Below are 12,252 nucleotides of genomic sequence, written 5' to 3'. Positions count from 1 at the left end.
ACCGCGGGGCCGGAGCGGGGCGGCCGCTCTCCTTCCTTTCCTTCGTCCCCTCCCTCCCTCCACCTGCTCGCCGCTTTTGTCTGGGGACTGACGGGGCGAGGCACGGCCCCTCGCCGCCACCACCACTACCGCCACCGCCGCCTTTGTCTGGCCGCTCCCCGCTCCTCCTCCTCGGCCGCGGGGGTCGCGCTGCGGGGCTGCCCCTTTGGGGTGCGGGGGAAGGAGGGGGAAGGAGGGGGAAGGCGGGGGGCTCCCCGCGGCGGGCAGCGGGTGTCGCTCTCCTTTCGGGACCAGAGGAGGCGGGCGGGGGAGCCTCCCGCGGGCGTCCCGCCGCCAAGTTGCCGCAAGTTGGAGCCGGCCCCCCGCCGCTGGGCTCTGGCCTCGGCGTGAAACAATACAGCGGGCTGCCGAGGAGGAGGAGGAGGAGGAGAGGGCGGGGAAGGAGGGAGGGGGCAGCCCGCCCGCCGCCGATGGGGCCGGCACTACGGGGCGGCTAGGGGGCTCGGCGGGCTGGCTCGCCCCGGGGAGCGGCCGGCAGAAGCAGCGGAGCCCCGGCCCCAGCTCCGGCTCCGTCCCCGGCCCCGCCATGGAGGACGTGGGGCTGCGGAGCGGGCGGGAGCGGCTGCCCGGCGGCGACCCGCGCCTCGGCGCCGCGCTGGTGGAGCCGGGGCCGGTGGTGGTGATGGTGGAGCAGCGGGCGGCCGAGGGCTACAAGCTGGTGGAGGTGCTGCTGAGCGGCGGGGCGCCGTGGGGCTTCACCCTGAAGGGCGGGCGGGAGCACGGCGAGCCCCTCATCATCACCAAGGTGAGGCGCGGGGAGGGCACGGGGGGAGCGGGGAGGACGGGGGGCTCCGGCCGCCTCCATGTTGGGCGCCTCGCCCGCGGCGCTGACAGCGGAGGCAGGTGGTGCCCGGGGGTCTCCTCAGCACCTCGCCCCTCCATCGGTGGGGCCTCGGGAGGGCATGGAGGTGGGGTTGGGGCAACAGGTGGCTGCGCGACGCCAGCCTCGCAGCTCGGTTTCGGCTTCGAGGGCACAGCGTGCTGCTCCACAGTCCTGCACCGCTTCCTTACTTCCCGGTAAAACCCGGTGAAATAGTTGTGTGTGCTGGCAGCTGGGGTGCGGAGAAATCGCTAGGGTGTTGGGAGCCCTCCTGGCTCCATCCGTCTGGAGAAGGAAGGAGAGCGTGAGGCCGAAGCCCCCGGTGCTGACACTGGGTTTCCTCTGCTGCTGTTGCACTGGCACGTTCAAAGCAGTTAGGGTGACCTTCTGCATCCCAGCCCTCTGAACAAAAGGTCTTGTGGATAGTGACCAAATCCACGCTCCAGAGACGGGGAGGGGGAGGCTCCTGGGTAGGTATGTGCTGCTTTTTGTTGTGTTTTTTTTTTAGTGCCCTTTTATACTCGCAGCTCTAACCTCGGTGTATTGGGCATGAGTTAAAATAATACATCGTGTTTTCTGGAAAATGTTTTTCATCTGGGTGTGTTTTGACTCAAGAATCCCTATCCCAACACTTGTTGGGTTTTATTAAGAGGGCTTTCTTGTCGCACAGTCAAAAACACATTAAAACAGATCCATATGGAACTGAGAAAAATCCACATTAGAAAAACATTTTGCTTAAGATCTGTAGGAAATAAATATATGCTCTTGGCCTACAGGTCCAGTGAATTCTGCTTGTTCTTATTTTAGAAGTACATAAAGAGTGTCAGAGGTCAACCAGTCCTGTTTTATCCACAGCAGGAATTATTCTATTCCTATTTCTTTTTAGCTTGTCTCATTGAGGGCTTTCCAGTTGGTTCCCTTCTTCTACTCTTGGTGTTATTTTACTAACGACTCTCCAAGTTAGGTCTTTTTAGATCAGCTTTTCTAGGTCTCTTCCCTACCGCTGTTTTCCAAAATACAACAGTCTATGTCAACAGATACATATGCTGAGAAGTGACTGTGCATCTGTTGGCCTCTTACCAGTATCCTGAATTACAGAGTATAAAAACTGGAAGCATGTGAGGAAAGGAGAAAAGAGCTACTTACTCTGCATCTAGTAGCTATCAAGTGCCAAATCAAATAATTCCACCTTTCTGGTAATGGCTAACAAGTGCTACTGATCAGTGATAATTATTCATATTGTTGCCTAGGTATTAAGTAACAAGCTTTAAATATTTGTGGCATGAGGATGTGGCTGTGGTAGGTGGAAAGAAGTGTCTGGGAATGGGAACCTTTTCAAGTGGGTCTGCTACCCGAGGCATGGTTGTGTGGAACCACAGCCTTGATACCTCCTGAAACCATTTCACTGTGTGGAAGAGAAATTTGGGTCCATCATTCGTGATCTTGGATTAAGGTACAGCTGGGATCCTGGCCTTGGGTCTAAGGTTTTGGAGTACGTTTTCACTTGCAGTTTTTAGATGCAAGTATAAAGAGGAGTTTTGAAACTGGACTGAAGCTTGCGTCACCGGCATCCCCCAGACTCCAAATTCTTTAAGTGCAAAACCTTGCCCTTGGTTTCGCTCACCCATCTTGGTGTGTGTTGTGTTTTGTTTTTCTGTACAGCTTCTAGGGGTGGAAAACCACTAGAAGGAATAAATTAGTACCAGGTGATTAAAAATGTCCCTCCTTGCAGTAGAGATGTAAAGTTTCTCTCTTTTTGGCTGAAGAGAGACCTGAACCTGAGTCTTCCTGAGTTAAAGTGCAGATTGCTGGGCTGTCACAGAGAAGGGGAATGCCACTTCATCACTACGCCCTCCTCTGCCATTGCAAGCTCCATCCCTTATTGAGTACACTGGTGGCTGTTTTTACCTCAAAATACCCATGGAAAAACTCTGATTTTGTGGATTCAAAACTGTGCTTGAGTGTGAGCTGAGTATTAAGCTCTGCCTCATTTAAGTCCAGGGCTGTTCTGGGGAAGTGAAGATGTATGACGTGAAGTGCCGCTTTTTAAGGAGAGGAATGTGACAAGGTGTGAATGGAGTTTCAGATAGCAGCTACTTAAGGGGGATTTCTAAAATTCTGCCCGTCTCTGTTCCTACCACCATCTCTAAAGCAAGGTCAGCCTTTGAAGAAAGTTGCACCTTTACGTAAATGTCGGGAAGTCTGTGGTGTAAATATTTCCTGCTGTCTTTACCCTCTATGGGACAGCTACCAGAACTGTCCGAAAAGCAGCACCAGAAAATACTGTAGTTGAAAAATCAGTGAACAAACTTGTGTTGTTCATTTTGCAGCACTTTTTGTACAGCAGACTTCTTGGATGTTAGTTTCCCTGGTCGTGTGGCTATTTCACTTGCTACCAGGAAGGGAAGTGTTTTTGTAACGAGTGCCATGGGGGGCACCAGGGCAAGAAGAGCTGCAAAACCGATTTGGGAATTTCTTGTTTTAATTGACTAGATTTCAAGCTAATAGTGTCCTTTGATCCACCAAACTGCCAATAATCGCTGAGGGAAAGGCACGCTAAGCAGGAGAAAATCTATGTTTTCAGTCTCAGCAGGGAGATAAGCATGTGTGCAGCCACTGGAATGTCGGGAGAAAAAATGCCGCACGCAGGCAGCGCGGCGAGAGGTCAGCCCGGAGTCACGCTGCTGGCGCTGGGTAGCAGGCTGTGCCCCTGGGGGGAGCGGGCTCCCCTGGCTCCCCGTCGCCTCGCTTTCTGTAACCGAGACGAGACTCGGAGGGATGGTCCTGGAGCAGGTAGGCAGAATATCAAGTTCACCTGCCAGCTGAAAGCCTCTTTCCATTTTTTTAGCTCCTTACCTCTTTCTGTGGTTGCTGCAGAGGCGCAGAGGAAAGCGGTACATGATATGGCTTGCTCGATCTTTAAACGTAGCTGGTCTAAAACTTGCCCCACCCACGTGCAAGTGGTGTTGCTTATATTTAAGAAAAAAAAAATCAGCGTTTTGTCGCTTACTGTTATTTACATGTCCCTTAAAAAATGCTTTACGTTTTTTGTGATCTCTGCATGTGTGTCTGATAACGTTCCAAAAAGTTGCCCAAAGGCAGCTTGTTCTTGCCTAAATTGACATCTTGAAAGGAAGGACTTGCTTTTTATAGCAAAGCGTGTGTTTCAACAGAAGGTGAGATGACTACTTTGAGGAGTTTAATTAGAAGTCTCACAAGACATGGATCTCACTTTGTTTCTTCTTTTTAAAGAAACCAAGTAAGCTCTGAATAGAAAGGTCTTACTGGAACTAATGAAAATGAAAAGTCAGGGTGCTCAACTGTGAGTCTTGTGAAAGTCTCCCATACCTGTATTATCTTGATTACTTTTACTTTAAAATGAGCCTTATCTGGGATGCACAACTTGTAGTGTCAATCACAGCATTGATCATGGGTGATGGACAGAAAGTCATTTCACTTCCTGTACCAACCATAGGCTTAAGAACTCTGAAGTTGCCCTGCAGTCAGCGTTAACCTTCTTACATTAGAAAGTAAGAAAAAATACAGCGCATGCATTTGAAGAAAGAATGATGTATCATTTGAATAAATTCCTCTTCAGTATCAGCTTTACAAGGGCCTACAGCCATACCTCCTCAAGCTATGATCTCACTGCAGGCTAATCAAGGCTGGGCTTGGCTGGTATTTCGGCAAGATTTCCAAGTGAAACCTGGACTGTTGCAAGACGTGTTGTTGATTTAGCAGATAGAGTTCTTGTCTCCTGAATCAGTGCTGAATTCATGCCCCAGCTGGAGGTGCTGTCTTTCAAGAAGCAGCACTATCAGACAGACTTGTTTATTTCTCTTAATTCCATTGTACTTTCCTAATGTGTTCCTGCCTATGGTTAGGTGTCAACAGTAGTTTGTTTAACCTAATAATTATTTAAATTGTCTACAGGAATACTTCTCTCTTAATTGGATGCAGGACTTCTCCATGTGATTTGTATCAATTTCTTGTTTTAGTAGTGAGTGAAATTATGACTTTTCATTTAAGTAATTCCTTACCCTTTGGCCTTAAGCATAAAACTAAGAGCAAGTGCTTGCATTGTGCTGCATGGGAGGGGAGGGAGCTTTAATGGTGCTGTGTACCGGTAAATCAAAACTGGATGTTTTCTAATATAAATAGCAGTTGTCTCCCTCAGGTTAGCTGTTTGCTCATAGACATGAACAATTCTTAAACTTGACTGTGAAGTTTGCTATCCAGAAAACCAGTATTTAGTGGTAATCCCTGGAAATTACTGGCCTCTTCAACATAAATGCAGTCATTTGTGTAAAGAGCTGATTGGTAAATTAAGAGCCATTGTTCTGCGGCTGAGGAATGGAGTTCTAATCTAGTCCCCCACATCCCGCAAGATTTCCATTCCTTTCTTCAGGTCTAAAAGGATATTATGTGAAGATGTGCTCATCGTTTTTGTTTTCTGCCCATATTCCCTTGGTGATCAACAGCAACAAATAAAATTCCTCAGCTCTATGGGCTGATTCAAACACATATCTTAACCAGCAATTAAAAAAAGAGTGCTTCAAATCACATTTGATGCTTCTTTTTAAAGCTCTGTCCAGCTTCCTAACTGATGAGAGGTGTCTGTCTTTTGAGAAAGATTGGACCTTTTCTTTGTGTTAAGTTTGATAATTGAGAAATTGCAGGAAATGGTTATATATCAGGATGCATATTTGGGGATTAGAATAGTACCATGTTGCTATTTATCTCTTTTCCTTGTCAGATACCTTAGGAGTTTAGTGTTTTTTTCAGCGTTACAGAAACTGTTCAGGTTTGAGTGTAGTGTCAGGTTGCTGGATCCCAGGTCTCCCTAGAAGAGGGGAGTTTGTTAGCTTTGATGCAAGAAGACGATGTTGCTTTTTACTTTTGTAGCCTGCCTGATGAAGGGACTGCTCTCCCTTGTAGCACTTCAGCGGCTGTTGAGTGAGGTGAGCTCTCTGTTCTGACTTAACTCGCTGGCAGCACGGTGCCCGCCGTGCTCGTGTGCGCTCCGAGTGGTCCAGCTTTGGAAGGCCGAAGCTCAGAGGTTTGTCGTGGCGAGAGCATCACCAGTTGAAGTGGCACCGGTATTGGGAGCTCCATCCCAAAGCTATCTTGGATGTTGTAAGATGTGGTCCGCAAACTGTGCAAGGGCTTGAAATGAGAGGATGAGTTAAAAGGCCGTGACTTGCAGAGCTTCAAGTCAGTTTAGTTACGCACGTAGAAGACAGCGGTGTGGGAGTGCTGTTTAAGAAATGGTTGCTGTGCTTGCGGTACAGAAACTGCTGTTTTCCTTTACATTTACCTGTCAGGACAAAAAACAGTCAGGATGCTTCATTTCAAAGCAGAACTATGAAACTTCCTTACAGCAAGCACTCTTAACTTCTGGCTGTACTGGCTGCTTCCAAATTGCTCCTCTCTCCTCTGCTTTTCCCACTTCTAGCTACTTAAGCAAAAGCTGTCAAATCCATCACGATTTTCTAGTTAAAAATGAACATAAACAAAAACATTCACGTCTGTTGAGTCTGGCAGAAGAATTGGTGGGTTTGTGAGAACAGTTTTTGCAATAGGAGTTAGGCTGCAGAACTGCCTATCTGAATGTTTATTAATGTGGTCTATTTATGGTTTAAACTTCTTTTGTTTTTAGTCTCTGCTGCTACTTTTCAGTATGAATTTTGGATGCTATGGTAGACATTAGCATAAAAATAAAAGACCAGCAAGAGACCTCTAGTTATTGCTCGCTGTTGTCAGCGGATTGCCAGTAATGCCATTTATTACCTAGTTATCCATCATGTTTGGTTTTGTTGTTGTTTTTTTTAAGAGGAGAAAACAATGTGGGTTTGTGTGGTGGTTGTGCGTATGTTTTACTGAATAGACAGTATATGTTTTTTTTTCCAGTAGAGCTTGATTCATTGTGTGTTCTTCTGCTTAATGAATATTTAAAGTATGGGAGTGTGGAAAGAGCAAGGTAAATGGGAAGTGAAACCTACTTGTGAATAGATTAGAGAAAACAACCGTGTAGTAGTAACCAAGCCAATATTACATCACGTACCTGTGCTTTTTTTTTCTCGAGGAAAGCTGTTTGTGTTCAGTCTTCTTACACATCTGTAATCTATACAGAGAATACTTAATACGTATGTGGATCTAGTTCTGTGGGTCATTTTCTAACAGAAGTTTGAGACAGGTCCCAGGCATTCAGCGGAATTTTTGCTGTACATTTAAGTGACACCATGCGTGAAGAGTTTCCCAGGAGAGGTAAAGTAAAAAACAATGCACTTACGTTGGGACTTCATCCCTTTAATCTGTGCAGAATTGCTTTCTGTTGCCAGTGTTTTGAACCTGTTTGACATGAGGTCAACTGGAGATTTTTGTATGCATCTGTAAGGAAAATACTGATGCCTCTCTCCATAACTTAGAAAAGGTTTCTTTTTTTTTTTTTTTTTTTTTTCTTCTAGAGTAAGAAACAGATTTGGAAGCTCTCTAATTCCACATAGGACAATATTTTTAGTTTCTTAAAGGTTAAACACCAGACATGCTATGCTATTTTGAAAAAAGCTTTTTTCTTAGCAAATAAGTAGCATTGCCACTCTGGTGGTAGATCTTAGTAGTCTAAATCGTTTACGTCTTGTAACTTTACAAATACAGTCAAATCAGAGAGATGTAATTTAAGGTTTGTTGAATTTCCTACCCTTTCGTTCCGTGGTAGGAAACTACCAGAAATTTTGAACCAGTTTTTAAATTAAGACAGTTTCTTAAAATCAACTTAGTGTACTTGTAGAATGTGTTTCTGTCCTTTATTTATGGTATGCTTTGCCAAACAGCAGGCTTCTGGCGGAGTTCACCAAGACTTAAGCTGGATTTTTAGAAGTAGGTATCTTTGGAAAATGATTTGTAGTGTTTAAATTAAACATGACTTGTGTGCTCTGGATTGCTTTCTGAAGGTGCCTGTCATTTGCTGTCAGCTGTGTGAGAACGTGTGCTTCTTTAGTACGTACCTGGATGCCTACTTAGGAACCTGTCGTAAGATGACATACACTCAAGCAAGATTATTATGTTTGCTGTGCGTGGAGCTATGCCCAAAACCGTTGAAAATCTGCTCTGGTTGTACTGTGTTTCTGAACATGGCAGGAACGTAGCTTTTTGGTCTGATTTATCAAGCTAATCAGGGGAGAAATGTAAGCTGCCAAGGACGATGACGTTTGTGAAGGTAGGAGAGAGTTTCTTTCCCCTCGCCCCCACCCTGGAAGTTAATGCAGGATCAGTATTCAGTCTCCAAGCAATTCAGAGCATTGCGGTAAGCACAGGTCAGGTCAGGAAGATAAGAGAATGGTTTCTGCAGCGTTCACAAGTTGTTGGGGGTTCTTTTCAGTGGCCTTTTGCAGGTACCTGAGGTCACTGTGGGGTGCCCAACTCCCCAAAAGAGATTGAGCCAGCTGTTTGGTAAATGCTGGAAATGCAACCAATTACTGCTTTAAGAAACTAGATAGCTTTTGTCGGGGTCACAATTCTTAGGTTGGATCTTAAAGCAGAAACACATGGAGGAGAGTGTTTGACAGTACAGAGGTGGTTATTTCCAAGTTCTTCTGAACCCATGTGAAACAGCAAAATCGACTGAATGCTTTAAAGTTTTTAGGAAAAGGCATGATAGCGTTGGCGCCGAGGGGAAGGCTTCATGTCCTGTGTTCCCATACTTCTGCCTCACTCCCTCTCCAAAGGGGGACTTTCTCTCTGCCACCAGGCCAGTTTTCTCCTCCGTTAAATCTTTCTTTCAGTTTCTAAATTATTAAATTCTTTGGACTGTTTGAATTCTTTTACTTATTTACCCACATCCATCACCCCTGATATATGGGTTAGGAAATATGTTGTCGTGTTTCTTACATACTGAGTTTCTAAAGAATTGTACTTAGTGAATGAGTGTTCCAAAGGACAGAGAGCAGTACAAAGTACAGAAAAGTAGTGACTGCAAGTTGGAAGTGGGAAAATACAGGGATCTCTACTGCAGTGCTTAAGAGGCTGTATCACTTTGGGTAGTGACAGGGCAGTTCCATCCCTCCTTGCAGTTATTTTATTTAACTGGATGAGATGGATCATGACGAAGGGTCTTCACTGTGGATGTAGGTGGCCTTAATTCTGATACTTTCCTTGCTCCAGGCTCTTAGTTATTCTGCTGACCTTGTTTCTGAATTTTAGACTACTACTGTGCAAAGAGTTTTGAGTTGCTTGTCTGCATAGGAGTTTAGTCCTTGTCGTGTGTGTCATCTAGAACAATGGGGAATTAAGTGTTATGGTAATAGTAGAGAGGTGGTTATCTCTGATCAGTTTGGAAGAGATTGTGAGAGTGCTCTTGATCGTGTGTGAGATTGCATTCAATTTGGTCTTGTTTAAAGTGTACCATAACCTTTTTTTAATGGAAATTTATCAACTTTATGCTTTTTTAGTGGAAAGATATCCAAATATTAGCGCAGCTTAGAAGAAAAGTCTCTGGATTTTTTTTAAAGTAAATTCTCAGTCTGTCTATTATATTCTGTTTGTAATGGACTTGCATTGAAGTTTCAATAGCTAAAGTAGAGATCCATCAATGGAGAACATGGGATTATGATAAATTTGTTTGAAACTGAAGAATAGGTACTTACAGTTGTCCTAAAAATTGCAGCTTCAGTACTTTTTCTCTTCAGTACAACAGATAAATGTTCTAAAAATCCCTTCACAAAGCTATGAAAACCAGAGTATTTTGGATTCTTTCTGTCTCTTGAGATAACATATACCTTGTTATACGCTTGCTTTGAAAACTTCCAACAAAACTTGGTTCAATGAATACTGTAGAAAAAAAAATACTGTTGGGGGTAACAATATTTGGAAGCTGTATATTTTTCAGTAAAAGCACTAATCACTTAGGATAGTATCATAGAAACGTGATTTCGTAGTAAAGGAAGCGAAACACATCCTACACAGTATCAGTTAGTCATCACTGTGTTAATTTTCTTAAACAAATTAGATGCAAAAATGAGTTTGTGGGTGTCTAACTGGCTGATGTCTGATGCAACCAATACCCCAGCTCCTCATAATTATTTGGATTCGGTAGAATGAAATCATTACAGTATGCAAATTATTTTCTTTCCTCTATACATGCACATTTTATTGATCTGGAAGAAAGGAGCACATTAGATTTTCTTATGAGACGTTTTCAGTTGCTTTTTTTTATGGAATAGCGAAGCATTCCTTTCACAGTCATTAATTTACGGAGAAGAAAGATGTAAACATACTGTGTTGACATAAGGTAGTGTTTTGTTGGGTGTTTATGTATGGAAAGAATGTTATCATCTTAACAGAGAAAACTTAGCTTTATGCATCTGTTAAATGTAGTTAATGTTTATAATAGTTTTGTCAAGATTTAAGAGAAACATACACTTTCATAATAAGGAGCTCTTATACAATTTGTAATCTGTTTCTTGCATGACAGTGCTTGGTAAAGTGCCTTTATATTTAAATATTAAGGCTTCTGTAAAATTAAGAAACAATGTCTTCTTGTGAGGCTAGAAGATGTTGCATATATTCTGAATTCTCTTAAACGCAGCTCTAATGCCATAAAGTTATTTCTACTTTCTCTGAAGTTGTCAGGGCAGAATTTAAAGCATAGAGTAAACTTTCCCCCCCACCTTAAACTGTGTATTCTTAGTGTGTGCACAGATTTTTGTATTTCCTATTTTTTTCCTTTCCCCTGTTTTATAAAAGTAAAACCCAACAACTTGCTCCCCTGCTTATAAAATTTAGACTACAGTGATTTTATTAGCAAAATAAATTTTGTTTCTACAGGCTACCTTCTGGAAATGTCTTGTTTTTCCTGACTGCTGGGGGAGGTTGCTGTCCAGAGCAGGGAGGAGGGCTGTGCATTTCCTGACACCTGGGAGACCTGAGGAGTTTCTCTGATTGCTCAATCTGATGTTAGGGAGGGGTGCAAGGCAAGACTTTTGTTGCTCAACTGAATGTCTTCTGGCTGATTAAGGAAATCCTCATCTTAAAAAACAGCATAGACATGACCTATTATGTCAAATGTGATTAAAATGTGAGGGTGGAGAGACATGCAGCTTTGGTGCTGTTTTGGTTCCACAAAGCAAATGATGAGTCTGAGCTGACAAAGCTTTAACACAGAACCCTCTGAAAAGCAAGGGAGAAACAGAAAATGTTGGAAATCAGGAGATTTACTAGATGAATTACCTGTTTTGCCACAAATTGTGTGCTGTACACAGTTGTATGACATCTTTGCTTCAGTCTCAGGTGTTGAATAGGAAAAACGTTACTTCCTTATGTTCATAAGTCTCTGTTTCTTGTGAAACAGACGTGATACTGAAGTGCTGAAATACTGTGGTGACAAAGACTTTGTTGTTTTACTAAAAAGACTATAAGCCCAAATACATGGAAAACATAAGAGAGTTTGTCTTAAAAGGCTATATAATTGTGCAATTCACTCAGGAGTAAATCCTTCATAATAGAAAATGATGGTTCATGCTTGTGTATCTCCAGCGTTCTTCCTAAATTACGAAAGACATCTAACTGTACATTTCCACACACAAAATTGAACCATACTACCTAGCTAAAGTGCACAGATGCTCTCAGTGCCTCAGAAAATTAAGAGAGATTAATAGAGGCAGACCGGCTGCCAGCACTTGAGTTCTGAGAAAAAACAAAAAAACAAACAAAAAAAACCAAAACAACAACAACAAGTAATGTAGACTTCTTATTTGAAAGGTCAACCCGACATTTGAATCTGTGAGATTTGAAACATTTGTTAGCAATAAAGCTTCCTAAGGAAATCGATTTTATAGCCAAAACGCATGTTCTTGCTGACCACTTGAATTTCCTTCCATTTATGATGGATCATGGAATTATAGAATATCCCGAGTTGGAAGGGACCGACAAGGATCATCGAGTCCAACTCCTGGCTCCACACAGGACCACCTGAAAATCAAACCCTGTGTCCGAGAGCAGCGTCCAAATGCCTATTGAGCTTCAGCGCTCTCAGTGCTGTGACCACTTTCCTGGGGAACCTGTGCCAGAGCCTAACCACCCTCTCAGTGAAGAAACTTTTCCTAACATCCAATCTGAACCTCCTTTCACAGCCCCATGCCCTCAGGTTCCGTCCATGTCCCCAGAGAGCAGAGCTCAGCGCCTGCCCCCCCGCTCCCCTCGTGAGGGAGCTGCAGGCCGCCATGAGGCCTCCCCTCGGCCTCCTCTAGGCTGAACAAACCAAGGGGCCTCAGCTGCTCCTCATGCGACTTCCCTTCTAGACCCTTTACCATCCTTGTAGCCCTCCTTTGGATGCTCTCTGTTTTATGTCCTTTTTACACTACAGTGTCGAAAAT

The 12,252-nt window shown here is 44.0% G+C and overlaps 1 protein-coding gene across 3 annotated transcripts in view; it reads left to right on the top strand.

The window, feature by feature from the left end:
- The first annotated feature begins 92 nt into the window (after positions 1-92).
- Positions 93-12,252, top strand: part of SHROOM2 (shroom family member 2) — a 127,308-nt gene continuing 115,148 nt past the window's right edge. For 2 of the 3 annotated variants that reach the window (XM_048066749.2, XM_048066750.2), the window contains exon 1: positions 242-805. In XM_048066749.2, coding sequence (XP_047922706.2) covers positions 587-805 — 219 coding nt within the window. In that variant the 5' untranslated portion in view covers positions 242-586. Of the gene's footprint in view, positions 806-12,252 lie in introns of all 3 variants that reach the window. The other variant, XM_048066748.2, reaches the window with a different exon arrangement.

The sequence above is a fragment of the Anser cygnoides genome, chromosome 1 (assembly GCF_040182565.1).
Source record: "Anser cygnoides isolate HZ-2024a breed goose chromosome 1, Taihu_goose_T2T_genome, whole genome shotgun sequence".
Lineage (NCBI taxonomy): Eukaryota > Metazoa > Chordata > Aves > Anseriformes > Anatidae > Anser > Anser cygnoides.
Note: the sequence above shows the minus strand (reverse complement) of the source record. Positions and strands in the feature narration are given on the sequence as shown.